The sequence below is a fragment of the Oncorhynchus tshawytscha genome, linkage group LG09 (assembly GCF_018296145.1).
Source record: "Oncorhynchus tshawytscha isolate Ot180627B linkage group LG09, Otsh_v2.0, whole genome shotgun sequence".
NCBI classification, from domain to species: domain Eukaryota; kingdom Metazoa; phylum Chordata; class Actinopteri; order Salmoniformes; family Salmonidae; genus Oncorhynchus; species Oncorhynchus tshawytscha.
In genome coordinates this window covers 45,843,561-45,859,466 of record NC_056437.1, presented here as the reverse complement: position 1 = coordinate 45,859,466, position 15,906 = coordinate 45,843,561, and the positions used below count along the sequence as shown (strand labels likewise).

Sequence of the window (15,906 nt, the reverse complement as noted above, 5' to 3'; positions counted from 1 at the left end):
ACAAAGTTTTATTTCATAACTATCAGCTAGCTATATATGAATTGTAATATTCAAGCTAACCAGATAGTTTAAAAATGACCTAAAACTATGCAAGGTAGATGTCAATTTGTGGGTAGTTAGCTACTAATTATTTGTGGCTAGCTAGTTAGCTAACAGTAGTAGTTAGCCAGTACGCCCTATTGACTTACTATGGGCTTGCAATCTACACAGACTGCAGTGGGTATTGTAGGCAGGTAAACATGCCAAAATTAACACATAATGTATTTATTAACGTTTTCAAGATGCAATATTGTAGTCAGGCAAAATATAAGATGTGAATGGGGGACATTTCATTCCGAAGTCTGAGTTTATTTTCTCTTGCTTCAGCTCAAATAATGGTTTCAATAAATTTAGTGTCGTTTTTTTACTTGGTTGCGTCATATTTCTGTCCATACTTTTTATTGAAGCTTGCATCGATACATGCTTTGAAATGTGTACAAGCGGAGTACGCATCCGTTTCGCATACTTTGATTTGGACTTGTGCTCCGACCCTCCCATGGCTCCAGATTGCGTGCTCGTAGTATGCATATTGCGTGCTCGTAGTATGCATATTGAGAAACACCCCATGTTATGGTTGTTCCTTGATGAATTGACAAGCTGGGGGCATAGGTTTAGCTACTTTTAATAACAAGATGATTGAGCTAGCTAACTACATTGGTGTGTAGCTATGCAAGGCATTCTAACAATCACTTTGTGCATGGTGCGTTGCATTATGGGAACGGTAGTCTTTATTGTTAACACATAACACAGTGACAAGTGCCACCTCTAAATGGGACTCCAGCCTGCTGCAGTAACTGTACAGTAGTAGTGTGTTAGGAGCTGGGGCCAAGACACAGCAAAGGCTTTGCTTTACAGGTCTTGGTGTAAGTGTGAGCATTCATATGTTTAGCTCCAAAGGTCATATATATTACAAAGATGTACACGATCTGCATTTAGTCATTAATAATGTGTCAGTGTAATGTGTATCTATGGCTCTTTGTATTCAGGACATCAACTACAGTCCTTAGAAATAGAATGTCTAGAATCAGAGATTATTGGTAATTATGGTCCAGACCCTGCATTGCCTACTCTGATCTATCTCAATTACCCCTGCTCTATGTGGAAACCCATACAGTGGAAGTGTGAATGGATGCTGTCCTAAAATAATGGCTGTCTGTGCTATCTGGTGGATGGGCATGTCTTGGGGCCAAAGGGGGCTACAGACCAAATCTACCAATCGATAGGCAAGTGCAGCGATGTCGGGTGCAGGGAGGTGTCCTGTCAGGGAAGTGGAATAGGGAACCGCGCTGGGGGGTAATGAAACAAAGGAAAGGATCTGTTCCAAATGGCACCATATTCCCTATTTAGTGCACTACTATTGACCAGAGCCTTGTTGGATGCAAATGAAGCCTGGCCAAAAGATGTGCACTGTAAAGGGATTAGGGTGCCATTTGGAATGCAGACCAAGTGAGAACCGGAGATAACGGCAATTCTCCATGGAAGGCAGTGTCTTTCCAGGAAGCCGCTAGCGTCGCTGTAGTATTAATAGAAATGTGTTTTTTTTCTCTCACTCTTACTCTCTCCCTCTCTGGGTAGAGGTACTGAGGTTCTTGTTCCACTAATGAGCAACGTCAGAACCAGGGTCCACAGCGCATCCTTCTCTCTGGGTCTAGAGCAGCCTTTCTGAAAGTATGGGGTTGCGACCCAAAGTGGGTTGCGGACTTGTTAATGGTGGGTCGCGACGTGTCAGAGTAAATGTCTAATTATTTCATGAATTACTGGAATTGATTTGGCCAAGTGCATCTGCGCTCTATGCTTAACAGCAATCTTTGCTCAGTTTGGCAGCTGTGTGAGAGGGAGATGCTCTGTGTGCTTCCAGTTCAGAATAAAAAATCTGTATTGTATTTTAACAGCAATAGTTCCAACCTAGACTGTCTTTCAAACAATAATTTCTACAGTAAGATGTACTGTAGGCCTGATAATTTTTAATATGTACTGTTACTTAGTGCAACCCTATCAACAAGCCTGTGTGTGTGTTCTGTTATTCATCTGTGTGATGTGATCAGTCAGTTTATTACAGTTCAGAATGAAAAATATTTATTGTATTTTAAGTTCCAACCTAGACAGATATGTAAGAGTGTTTTTAATGTGGAAAATAAACATTAATAGATATTTATATGGATATTTAATTATTTGTTTTTGTCTATATTGCATTTGTTTTAGGCATAAGGGCAATGAAATGTACCGATATATATGTGTGTATGTATGTATAGTTGCATATTTTCCTAAGCTTGGGTCCCAGGAAAACACAGAATTTCTCATTTGGATCCCAGGCTGAAAAAGGTTAAGAACCCCTGGTCTAGAGCTCTCTCTCTCTCTCGATCTTTCCATCCCATTCTTTCTCACTCACTTTCTTACAATGTCTATCTCCCCCCCCATTCTCAACTTTCTTTCTTTCTCTTGCCCTCTCTCTCTCTCTCTCCCCTCGCTCTCTCCTTACTTTCTCTCCCTTCTTTCTCTCTCCCCCCCTCTCTCTCTCTCCTTCCCTCTCTCCCCCCCTCTCTCTCTCCTTCCCTCTCTCCCCCTCTCCTTCTCTTACAACTACCAATAATGGCTCACCTATTATCAGATGTGTTTCAACCCAGAAGGGCTGTAAGCTACACTTTACCACATACCTCATATCAGTTGAACATGATGAAAATAGCCCTTAAAAACATGTTCAGTTCTCTCTTTCTCTCTCTCTCTCTTTCTCACTCACTCACTCACTCACTCTCACTCTCTCTCTCCCTCTCCCTCTCTCTTCCTCTGTGTCTCGTTGTCTCGGAGGACTGGGCAGAGGTACTGAGGTTCCTATTCCACTAATGAGCAACGCCAGAACCAAGAAACGCACCGCATCCTTCTCTCTTGGTCTAGATGTCTTTCTTTCTCAATTGCTCTCTCGCTCGCTCTCTCACTCTCTCGCTCTCTCATTCTCTCTCTCTCTCTCTCTTTCTCTCTCTCTAAACTATCAATAATGGCTCACCCTGTTCTCAGATGTGTTTCAACCCAGAAGGGCTGTAGCTACAGTATACCGCGTACCTCATATCAGTTGAACATGACACAAATAGCCTTTAATAACATCTTCAGTTCAAACAGTCAATACATATTCCCAAAGCATACAGTATAGTATGTACAGAAGCTTCTAAACCCATGACATCATTTTCTGGAATTTTCCAAGCTGTTTAAAGGCACAGTCAACTTAGTGTATGTAAACTTCTGACCCACTGGAATAGTGAATTATAAGTGAAATAATCTGTCTGTAAACAATTGTTGGAAAAATGACTTGTGTCATGCACAAAGTAGATGTCCTAACCAACTTGCCAAAACTATAGTTTGTTTAAAAGAAATTTGTGGAGTGGTTGAAAAACGAGTTTTAATGACTCCAACATAAGTGTATGTAAACTTCCGACTTCAACTATATGTAAACATTATTAAAGTGGCATTATACTACTCCTGCTATTGCTGTTTCTACTGTTTCTGTCACAACGCCAGGTGCCTAGCTCTACTGAAGGCCTAAACATGGACTGTTGTAGCACGGTGAGAAAAGGCAGCGGCTTCACCACATGCATCGATGTCTGTACTGACACTGCAGCTGTCAAGGTGTCACCGACCAGCGTGGAGCACTGACGTATCCCGCACCCTCGTAGACCCCGTCAAACCATTTCAGAGGAATGTATTTTCCTCGTGCATTTCTTCCTTTCAATTTTCTGCGTCACTTTCATCCCTGTGGACAAAGCTGGTTAAAATGACATCATTCCAACCACCTTACCAGAACTGCCCATTGAGATGATGATAATAATAATAACTGTTATCCACCTTCCTATCTATGACCCGGTAAGGCATGGAATAAGTTGCTCTAGACTTCTCCTGTACCAGCAGTACTCTACTCAGCAACCTTTTCCAATCTGCTCCTGTCTTAACTGCGTTAACTGCAGATCAGTGGAGATATATATATTTTTTAAATTACCACTCGGCTTTGGAAGTAGTGAATCTGGCTTTAAACATTTGATATATTTTTTTGTATCTACTCGGAGTAGAATTCTCCTTCTCCTTGCAATATAGTGGAAAAGATCCCTGTAAGTTTAATATCATAGTCATGTGCTCAGCTGTGGCTGTGCGAGGGGGGAGGCCCTTGTTCTCTCTCTCTCTCTCTCTCTCTCTCTCTCTCTCTCTCCTTCCCTCTCTGTCTTTCTCCCTGTGTCTGTCTATCTCTCTGTGTCTGTCTAACTTTCTCCAATAGACAGATGTGTACCAAACAGCAGGGTCTCCAAGTCAGGATGAAGGACTCAGTTTAAAAGGTTAGGTCTCTCAGGAGTATTGTGCTCTCTCTCTCTACCCGGACTACATTCGGACCCTCTCCATCACTCTCCATCTCCCTGTAGTTTACTGCAGTAGACCAGCGCTCATTGAAAGTCATTCATTTCATATAACCACTGCCTCCTAGTGGCAGTGAATGGCAGTGTGTAACGAGGAGCGGGAGAAGGAAATGGGGGAGGGGAGGCTGCGGTTAGCTGCTGCTCTACACACAGCCCCGGGCTACAGATTCATCAGTTGGTAATCAGTGGCAGGAAGACAGAAAAAAAGGTGTGTAGAAAGGCAGGCAGGCGGATAGAAAGGTGGGCGGACAAGGGTGAAGGCAGGCCTTAGCGCTCATCTCTGGTTGGTGGGGCTGGTATAAGGGAACTGAGGCATGTGATTGCAAATAGAACAATATAGGATTTTGTATCATTACATAGAAACAAATTATTGTTGCTGCAGTGGGCTGTTATGTGTCTGCCGTAGGCCTCACTTTAAGGAGAGAGGGAGAGTCTGTGTGTGGGGAGGTCTTTGTGTGTGTGTGTGTACATGTGTGTTTGTTCGTGCATGTGTGTGTGTGTGTTTCTGAGCCTCGTCTATACTCTATAAGCCTTAATGGTTGCACTTAGATTCTTTGTTGACAGGGCCTATTATGGGCTTTGCTTTCATCTCCACTGTGTAATTGCATTGATATCACTGACATGAGAAGGGAAGTTGCACCTGGTTCTCTGACTGAAACACTGTAATCACAGCCATATACAGTGGTGCAAAAAAGTATTTAGTCAGCCACCAATTGTGCAAGTTCTCCCACTTAAAAAGATGAGAGAGGCCTGTAATTTTCATTATAGCTACACTTCAATTATGACAGACAAAATGAGAAAAAAAATCCAGAAAATCACATTGTAGGATTTTTAATGAATTTATTTGCAAATTATGGTGGAAAATAAGTATTTGGTCAATAACAAAAGTTTATCTCAATACTTTGTTATATACCCGCTGTTGGCAATAACAGAGGTCAAACGTTTTCTGTAAGTCTTCACAAGGTTTTCACACACTGTTGCTGGTATTTTGGCCCATTCCTCCATGCAGATCTCCTCTAGAGCAGTGATGTTTGGGGGCTGTTGCTGGGCAACACGGACTTTCAACTCCCTCCAAAGATTTTCTATGGGGTTGAGATCTGGAGACTGGCTGGGCCACTCCAGGACTTTGAAATGCTTCTTACGAAGCCACTCCTTCGTTGCCCGGCCAGTGTGTTTGGGATCATGCTGAAAGACCCAGCCATGTTTCATCTTCAATGCCCTTGCTGATGGAAGGAGGTTTTCACTCAAAATCTCACGATACATGGCCCCATTCATTCTTTCCTTTACACGGATCAGTCGTCCTGGTCCCTTTTCAGAAAAACAGCCCCAAAGCATGAAGTTTCCACCCCCATGCTTCACAGTAGCTATGGTGTTCTTTGGATGCAACTCAGCATTCTTTGTCCTCCAAACACGACGAGTTGAGTTTTTACCAAAAATTTATATTTTGGTTTCATCTGACCATATGACATTCTCCCAATCTTCTTCTGGATCATCCAACTGCTCTCTAGCAAACTTCAGACGGGCCTGGACATGTACTGGCTTAAGCAGGGGGATTTTTGCTTACCGTTCTTGTGATCATTTTGACCCCACGGGGTGAGATCTTGCGTGGAGCCCCAGATCGAGGGAGATTATCAGTGGTCTTGTATGTCTGCCATTTCCTAATAATTGCTCCTACAGTTGATTTCTTCAAACCAAGCTGCTTACCTATTGCAGATTCAGTCTTCCCAGCCTGGTGCAGGTCTACAATTTTGTTTCTGGTGTCCTTTGACAGCTCTTTGGTCTTGGCCAAAGTGGAGTTTGGAGTGTGACTGTTTGAGGTTGTGGACAGGTGTCTTTTATACTGATAACAAGTTCAAACAGGTGCCATTAATACAGGTAACGAGTGGAGGACAGAGGAGCCTCTTAAAGAAGAAGTTACAGGTCTGTGAGAGCCAGAAATCTTGCTTGTTTGTAGGTGACCAAATACTTATTTTCCACCATAATTTGCAAATAAATTCATAAAACATCCTACAATGTGATTTTCTGGATTTTTTTCTCATTTTGTCTGTCATAGTTGAAGTGTACCTATGATGAAAATTACAGGCCTCTCTCATCTTTTTAAGTGGGAGAACTTGCACAATTGGTGGCTGACTAAATACTTTTTTGCCCCACTGTAGATATAAGGGCCACTAGCCAACTAGTCATTAGCTCTGTCTATATCCAATAGCACCCTAGCCAGGAAATGTCAGTTTGCTCATAGTCTATAGGACTTTTACAAAGCACAAACCTAGTATATTTTCAGAATTGTCCTCTTGGGGTTGTTATCATCTGGGTCATGTTCATTAGGCACCAAATGGGAGAAAACGTACTGAAACTGAAACTATGGACCTGACCCATCATTTTATTTTCTGTTGCAAGGGAATTTAAAATGTTTTAGGTTCTATTAAATTCTTCCTGAATTTAATTCCGCTGCTGTATCGATTGCTCCTTACATTCATTGCGGAGTAGAATCGCTAGTGGGCGTAGCTTTTTGCTGGATCGATGTGGATGGGTGGTCAGGCTACTAATGAACACAACCCAAGGGTGGATTTAAAAAACTCATTCTTGTGAACTCTATAAAATCGACAGGATTTTAAAAATGTATCTTTTGATCTTGTGGTGTTATTTATGTCAATGTGGTCTGTGCATTTCAGAAAAAAGTTTTGCAACGGAAATCAAAAGTTGCCATTTCTTATTGGACAAATGCAGTTAGTCCACCAGTTTTATTCCTTTTGATGCCTAATGAACACAGCACAGGTCTTCCACTCCTCTGTTGCCTAACACAGTTGTGTGGTAAGTCAGTTAAGAACAAATTCTTATTTTCAATGACGACCTAGAAACAGTGGGTTAACTGCCTTGTTCAGGGACAGAACGACATATTTATACCTTGTCAGCTCGGGGATTCGATCTTGCAATCTTTCGGTTACTAGTCCAACGCTCTAACCACTAGACTACCTGCCGCCCCACATGTATATACACACTCGCATTCAAACGCACACACATAGACATACACACATGTAAATAGTGCCACACGTGCACTCAAACCTATACAGTTGCTGTTTTCATTTTTGTTGTCCTTGATGTCTTTTGATTTTGCCTTGTTGTTTTCCTTTGTCTTTCTCTTTTTTCTCTTTTGCTCATTTTGTTGGCTGTTGGTGGCTTGGGGCTTGGAATGGAGGGAAAGTTTTTTGAGGGGAGGGGGGAGATCTCGGATGGTTTAGGGGAAGCTCTTGGGGAACTGTGGGAGGATCTTGGATGGTTGGTGGCCTGGCTGTTGCGAGCTTGGGCCGGTGGCCAATAGATTGCAGGTTCGGGTACCCGTCTTGACTTGGTGGGAGATCTGTCGGTGTGATCCTTGGGCGGGGCGCTTGGCCCTGGTTGCTCCTGTGAGTCGCTCTGGATGGGAGTCTGTTAGATGACTGTATGTAATGTAAATGTTGAGCGGCTTCACTGCAAGTAGATTGTATGTTTTAATATTCAATAATATATAGCTTTCTTCTTTAAAAAAAACTGAGGCTGTGTGTGTGTGTGTGTGTGTGTGTGTGTGTGTGTGTGTGTGTGTGTGTGTGTGTGTGTGTGTGTGTGTGTGTGTGTGTGTGTGTGTGTGTGTGTGTGTGACCGACCATCGTCCTTGTCCTCCTGGCACAGACACAGAGAGACACCACTCTAATAGGGTGCACAGGAAAAGAGAGTGAGAAAGGGGGGTTGGGTTGCCAGACGTGGATACTCACAGGTTAATCTACTAATTGGGAGCAGAGGGAGAAAGGTTGCCAGATTGTGATGGCCACCAGGAAGGGCCGTTTAAGGGGGACATCTGTTCCTGTTGGAGAGGAGACAAGAAGCACCGTGTGGGGCTCCCCTGACTTCCTCTCATCCCTCTATATATACAAGACCCCGTCTGGCCCCGGCAGTCCAAGGTCCCCCTCTAGAGCACCAGTGGTTCCTACCATTCCATCAATCGCTGATCAAAGAGACTATGCCATCTACTCAATTATGGGGGATTTGTTACTGGACTTGTTAGTATTAAGAATCTGCGTAGTAGCAAAGGGTTAGAACTCTGAACTCAACACAGATAAAGAGGTCGAATTGGATGCAGGGCTTCTTGGGGAGCACATGCTTGCTGTTTTTGTAAAGCCAGGGTTTTTAGATTGTGGTGTCAGCTTGATGATATCAGTAATAATCAGCAACATGGTTCATTCGTTCCATTTGAAACCTTCTGTGCCTCAACATTTCGGCACTGTAAATTAGTGTAAGATCAGATGTGATGGTGCAATGCATCTGACTGTTATACATTCAGTATGTCAATGTTTTAATTGTTCCTATGTAAATAAAGTATTGGAATGACATGCTGTGATCTGATTGGCTGTTGGCCCCTCAGGTTATGCCATACTGCAAGCCATCATGGAGAAGGCGGGCCAGAACAGCTGGCAGGTGAGCGCCATCTGTGTGGAGAAATTCAACGACGCGGCCTACCGGCGCCTCCTGGAGGACCTGGACCGACGGCAGGAGAAGAAATTTGTCATCGACCTGGAGGCCGAGAGGCTCACCAACATGCTGGAGCAGGTGAGCTTAGTCAGTCAGTCAAGGCAGGCAGTATGGTGGCTAATTTCTGCATTACCAAATGAGGAGAGTTACAAACTTCACACACCAGTCAGAGTTATACTTAAACTACATTTTTAATAAGAGCTTTGCATTAGCAATGACTTTCAATGATGCGCCATTTCTAATGAACCATTGAAAGTGACAACACAAAAGTACAAAGATTATAGCCAAGATACACACACCCCTCTCAACCTATATGATGAACAACAGATACATAGAATGGTCACAAGGTTAAGATTTGTATGAAATATATCTATAAAACATAGCAGACAGTTACTGCTGTGTCAACAGTTTTCATTGTATAGACCAGTGTCTGGCCCTCCTACTCCAAACTGGAACCATCTCTCCCTGGTAAGGTATAGAACAGAACCATTAGCTCATGTTCTCTGGAATGCTCTTTAGGCTTTATTACCCAAAGACATTGTAAATCTCCTCTGTCAGTGTTATCTCGTACAGGCCCATCCTCAGTAAAACACACACACACACAATAGTTAACAGAATACTCTATTATGTCGAATAAAACAACCATTATAATGCAATACAAGCATTATAACATAATCTTGCAATTTGCCAGACAACAGGCAGAGTGGAAGGAAGGAAGACAGGCAGTTAGGCAGTCAGACAGTATTTTGAGAGGCTCACCAACAGGCTAGGTGAAGGTGAAGTAGGTGAATCAATCAATTGTGACCAACCGGTCTCAAGTAGCAAAATTTGAAATTGTGTTTTTTACATTGGATAAAAGTAGAGAGTCAGAGCTAGAAAATTGTATATATCATACACTACAGTCGAGTAGAATGGGAAAGTAATTCTGCTTTGAAAGTTGATAAAGTTGTAACCCCACTTTTGAGAAAATGGCTCTTAAATGTTTTTGGTACACCTACTGGAGAGCTCTTTGACTACACCCATTCAGCATCGTTCAAACCCACTTAAGCCTTATACCCACCCATCTCTTTAACGATTCACATGTGAGGCCATGTGCTAAACAGAATGAATATGGTAGTGTAGTAAACAACCAAAGATTTCAAGACTTAAGGATGGTTTATACTACGTCTATCAACATGTCTGTAGACAGTTGTCACAGTGATATCATGGACATTCTATTGTTGTCCGACATCAAACTTGTCGTTATCGTTATAAAAAAGTATAAACACAAAAAACGACAGGCTGCATGACATCAGCAGCCTGGTGGTCCAAAATAGCTTAACGGGTGTATTTTAACACCAATAAACCCATCCATTTAAAAATTAATGAATTATATGTCAATCTAGCAAACCATGCAACTAAAAGCAATTTTACAAGTCCTCAACTGGCAGCTTCATTAAATAGTACCCGCAAAACACCATTCTCAACGTCAACAGTGAAGAGGTGAATCTGGGATGCTGGCCTTCTAGGCAGAGTTGCAAAGGAAAAGCCATATCTCAGACTGGCCAATAAAAAGAAAAGATTAAGATGGGCAAAAGAGCACAGACACTGGACAGAGGAACTCTGCCTAGAAGGCTAGCATCATGGATTCGCCTCTTCACTGTTGGCGTTGAGACTGGTGTTTTGCGGGTACTATTTAATGAAGCTGCCAGTTGAGGACTTGTGAGGCGTCTGTTTCTCAAAGTAGACACACTAATGTACTTGTCCTCTTGCTCAGTTGTGCACCGGGGCCTCCCACTCCTCTCCCTAATTTGGTTAGAGCCAGTTTGTGCTGTTCTGTGAAGGGAGTAGTACACAGCGTTGTACTAGATCTTCAGTTTCTTGGCAATTTCTCACATGGAATTGCCTTCATTTCTCAGAACAAGAATAGACTGATGAGTTTCAGAAGAAAGTCCTTTGTTTCTGGCTATTTTGAGCCTGTAATCGAACCCACAAATGCTGATGCTCCAGATAATCAACTAGTCTAAAGAAGGACATTTTTATTGCTTCTTTAATCAGGATGACAGTTTTCAGCTGTGCTAACATCGTTACAAAAGGGTTTTCTAATGATCAATTAGCCTTTTAAAATGATTAACTTGGATTAGCTAACACAACGTGCCAATGGAACACAGGAGTGATGGTTGCTGATAATGGGCCTCTGTACGCCTATGTAAATATTCCATTAATAAATCTGCCGTTTCCAGCTACAATAGTCATTTACAACATTAACAATGTCTACACTGTATTTCTGATCAATTTGATGTTATTTTAATGGACAAAAATGTGCTTTTCTTTCAAAAACAAGGACATTTCTAAGTGATCCCAAACTTTTGAACGGTAGTGTATATTTTTTAAATTAACAAAATACTTTTTCACATAGGTAGTGCACTGGAGCTTTAATAGACTTGTAGTCGTGGATCAATATAGCCAACTGCAGTGCGGGCAATTTTTTTCTTTCCAGCAGTCCCCCCCCATGTCGATAAAAGAATCGCAGCACCCATACCCACAAACTACTTCCTGCAGCTATGCGCCACTCTGTTGCCTGTACTGTATGTAGTCAGAGTTGAATTGACCAAATAACCCCCTTCTCTGTTTCATAGTGTACTCCTCCGCCGCCCCCAGGCAACCAGTGTCTCTATCTCACATTTCAATTATTCAGTAAATTTCCGCTCCGGCATGTCACTGTGTTAACAACTCAGTGTGTGTGTGTGTGTGTGTGTGTGTGTGTGTTTGATCCCTGGACACACAACCAACAGTACCCGTCATATCTCTGTAGGCCTCAGTACACACAACATCTAAATTAGCAGCTCAAATCTTCTTCTTTTTTAACCTCAGCATGGGTCCCTTTTTAAAGGATAATTTAAAAAAATGTGTTTCTTATTTTTAACTTCCCTCAGGTGTTATTGTTTCCTCCAAACTGTTTTTCATTTTGTTACCTGGTTATTTAGCGATGTCCAGAATAATGTAGCTCACATTTTAAGAGAATGGAGCTATGCTAGTGGAAACAGACTGTATTTGTAAGCGGGACATTCAAACACATTAGGCTAAAACTTTAAAGACACAACAATGGATGATTTACAGAGCACTCATAAAGTCTTAATGATCAGTTCGTAGATACTGTACCTCACAAATCACCTATAAGCAGAGTCATACTACAAGGCGACGTAAGCGGCAGCTGTCTTGAGTTCAAAGTCTGTTTAACTATTTGAAATCTGCTTGTGTTCAATGATGATGATGACAAGGATTCAATGAACATTCTCCCTCTATCTCTCTCTCCATGCCGGGAACATTGTCATGTCTTGCCTCGCCTCAAAGTGTCTGTCTGTCTTTTTCCTTGTGTGGCACTCATCCGGATGCCTACTCATTTGTTTAGACAGTCAGCACGTCTGATTTCTCCCCATGAAAGACAATGTTCATGCGGTGACAAGCCGCACACACTGGGGTGTCATTCAACTGACAGCCAATTAAGCATGCTAATGCTAATTCAGTCAGGTTCACTTAAAATCTGTCGAACGTTTGTCCCTTTCCAGTCGGGTTGACTTAACGTTGCTCTAACGTTTCTCCTCCCCTTCTCTCGCAGATTGTCAGCGTCGGAAAACATGTCAAAGGCTACCATTACATCATGGCTAACTTGGTGAGGGGAAAAAATCCTGGCATGTCTCCTTCTCTCTGTCTCTCTTTCTCTCTCTCCCCCCTCTCTTCTCATCTATGTAATTAGTATGCAGCCCATTTCCACAGTGACAGTGTATTAATGATGTCCAGAGCAGGACGTGTGTGTGTGTGTGTGTGTGTGCACAGCAATGGAGGCATCAGAGCACTGGGCTGAGAGAGATTACTGTTGGCACAATCCTTCTTACCAGAGTCTCTGCTATAGAAGCAGGGCGTCGACAGAATTCAGACTCAGCCGGTGATCTTAGAAAAGTGTTTGGTTTCCTTTTATGTTGTGGTATCCCATACTGTACAGGGTCCTGTCTCTGTTTCTCTCCCTTTCTCGCTCTCTTTGCCTCTCTCCCACTCCGTCTTTCTCTTCCCCTTCTTCTTCTCTCTCTCTCCCCATATCTCGCTTTAATTCTATCCCTTTTTCTATTTACCTTTTGCCTACCTCCATCACTCTCCTTACCTCTATCTATAAATGTCATACTCTCCCTCTCTCTCTTCTTCTCTGCCCTCTGCCTCCATCCGTACCAAATGCTCCAACTCGCCCCCCTTCCCCCAACTCTCTCTTCCAGGGGTTTAAGGACATCAACCTAGAGCGCTTCATGCACGGAGGGGCCAACGTGTCGGGATTTCAGCTGGTGGACTTCAGCAACCCCATGGTCATCAAGCTGATGCAGCGCTGGAACAAGCTGGACCAGAGGGAGTACCCAGGCTCCGACAGCCCCCCGAAGGTAACACCCTACCTGGGGGTTAATAAGTCCTCTTTCATCTTCACTAATGTCCTGACTTCTCCCCCATCCCCTGAAGAGGGACAGCTCCCACCCATGGTACACTATGCCTGGGGGTTTTCTGGTGTATCTCTCCTCTAAGGTTTGGAGGATAGCACCCAGGGAGGATTTGACAGAGCTGAGTCAATCAGGATCAGACCGGAGACCTTTTCCAATGCCATGCCTGTCCTTCTGGGCTCACTTTATGTGGCTTTAGGATTCTACAAGACCAACTGCAGAGGTGCAGGGTTAGCTAGGGCATGGAGATGTTCACACACACTTAAAATAACTTGCCACACCTGCTAACTTTTGTGCAGTCTCATCTGCACTGTCAAGGGCCAGGTGCAAGTCAAATTGTATTTGTCACATGCGCTGAATATAACAGGTGTAGACCTTACAGTGAAATGCTTACTTACAAGCCCTTAACCAACAATGCAGTTTTAAGAAAAATAAGTGTTAAATAAAAAATAGACAATAGAAAGTAAAAATAACAAATAATTGAAGAGCAGCAATAAAATAAACAATTTTATTGGTCACATTCAAATGGTTAGCAGATTTTATTATTTTTCTTAAAACTGCATTGTTGGTTAAGGTCTTGTAAGTAAGCATTTCAACATGCAGTGCAGCAATATCACCATGCAGCAAAATTCTGGTGCTTCTAGTTCCAACAGTGCAGCAATATCAACAAGTAATCTTACAATTCCGCAACAGCTACCTTATACACACAAATCTAAGGGATGGAATAAGAATATGTACATATAAATATATGGATGAGCGATGACCGAGCGGCATAGGCAAGATGCAATAGATGGTATAAAATACAGTATATACATATGGGATGAGTAATGCAAGATATGTAAACAACATTATTAAAGTGGCATTAATAAAGTGACTAGTGATCCATTTGTTAGTGGCCAATGATTTCAAGTCTGTATGTAGGGAGCAGCCTCTCTGTCTTATTGATGGCTGTTTAACAGTCTGATGGCCTTGAGATAGAAGCTATTTTTCAGTCTCTCGGTCCCAGCTTTGATGCTCCTGTACTGACCTCGCCTTCTGGATGATAGCGGGGTGAGCAGGCAGTGGCTCGGGTAGTTGTTGTCTTTGATGATCTTGTTGGCCTTCCTGTGAAATCGGGTGCTGTAGGTGTGCTGGAGGGCAGGTAGTTTGCCCCCGGTGATGCATTGTGCAGACCACACCACCCTCTGGAGAGCCCTGCAGTTGTGGGCGGTGCAGTTGCCATACCAGACGGTGATACAGACCGACAGGATTCTCTCAATTGTGCATCTGTAAAAGTTTGTGAGGGTTTTGGTTGACAAGACAAATTTCTTCAGCCTCCTGAGGTTGAAGCGGCGCTATTTCACCACACTGTCTATGTGGGTGGACCATTTCAGTTTGTCCGTGATGTGTACTCCAAGGAACTTAAAACCTTCCACCTTCTCCACTACTGTCCCGTCGATGTGGATAAGGGGGGTGCTCCCTCTGCTGTTTCCTGAAATCCACGATCATTTCCTTTTGTTGACTTTGAGTGAGAAGTTGTTTTTCTGACACCACACTATGGGTGCCCTCACCTCCTCCCTGTAGGTGGTCTCGTCGTTGTTGGTGATCAAGCCTACTACTGTTGTGTCGTCTGCAAACTTGATAATCAAGTTGGAGTCATGCATGACCACGCAGTCATGGGTGAACAGGGAGTACAGGAGGGGGCTTAGCACACACCATTGTGGGGCCCCAGTGTTGAGGATCAGCGAAGTTGTCACGTTCTTTCAAAATCGAACCCAGAAGCAGACCAGGACAAGGAGAGTAGGAAGAAGGTGAGTATTTATTTACAAGTGAATGTGAATGGGTAGATATATCCAGGTGGCCTAGCGGGCAGCGGTGGTGAGTTGATGGGAGTAATAGGTGGATCCAATGGGGTAGCGGAATCCTCCGACGACCAGGCGGGAATGGGGTAAATGATCCGGGTGAGTAACTGAAGACAGAACAAACGGAGGTAAGTTTAAGGCAAGCAATACGTAAAAAACAACTAAACAAATTCTATCCAACTTGAGGCTGATACTATGGCACAACATACTGTTCATGGCTAACGATCCGGCAGGGAATGGATGTCAGGTCAGAGCTTTTGAAGGGGAGAGATGATGATCAGGACAGATGTGCAGATTACTGATGGGATACAGGTGCGGGTGAACATCGATCTCCCAACAAGCTAATTCGCCCGGCAACCAGACAGGGTGCGTTCCAGGACACCGGAAACACACTCCAGGACAGAAACACAGGCAAACACAGACTCAGGAAGCGGGATTCGTGACAGTACCCCCCCTCCGACAAACGCCACCGGGCGGACTACCTGGAGCGCCAGGGTGGAGGCGGTAGAAGTCACGAAGCAGGTCGTCATCAAGGATCTGACGCCGAGGAATCCAACTCCTCTCCTCTGGACCATATCCTTCCCAATCCACGAGATATTGGAAACCTCGACCCCGCCGTCTGGAATCCATTATGCGGTGCACCGTGTAGGCAGGACCACCTCCGATCAT

At 43.4% G+C, this 15,906-nt stretch overlaps 1 protein-coding gene across 7 annotated transcripts in view; it reads left to right on the top strand.

The window, feature by feature from the left end:
• LOC112258042 (glutamate receptor 4) overlaps positions 1-15,906 on the top strand; it is a 176,005-nt gene that overhangs the window by 86,032 nt on the left and 74,067 nt on the right. For all 7 annotated transcript variants that reach the window (XR_006084100.1, XM_042326951.1, XM_042326950.1 and 4 more), the window contains 3 exons: positions 8,830-9,014; positions 12,535-12,588; positions 13,184-13,342. Coding sequence is in view for 6 of the 7 variants with exons in the window: in XM_042326951.1 (XP_042182885.1) it covers positions 8,830-9,014; positions 12,535-12,588; positions 13,184-13,342 (398 nt within the window). In the remaining variant the exon portion in view is untranslated. The remainder of the gene's footprint in view (positions 1-8,829; positions 9,015-12,534; positions 12,589-13,183; positions 13,343-15,906) is intronic.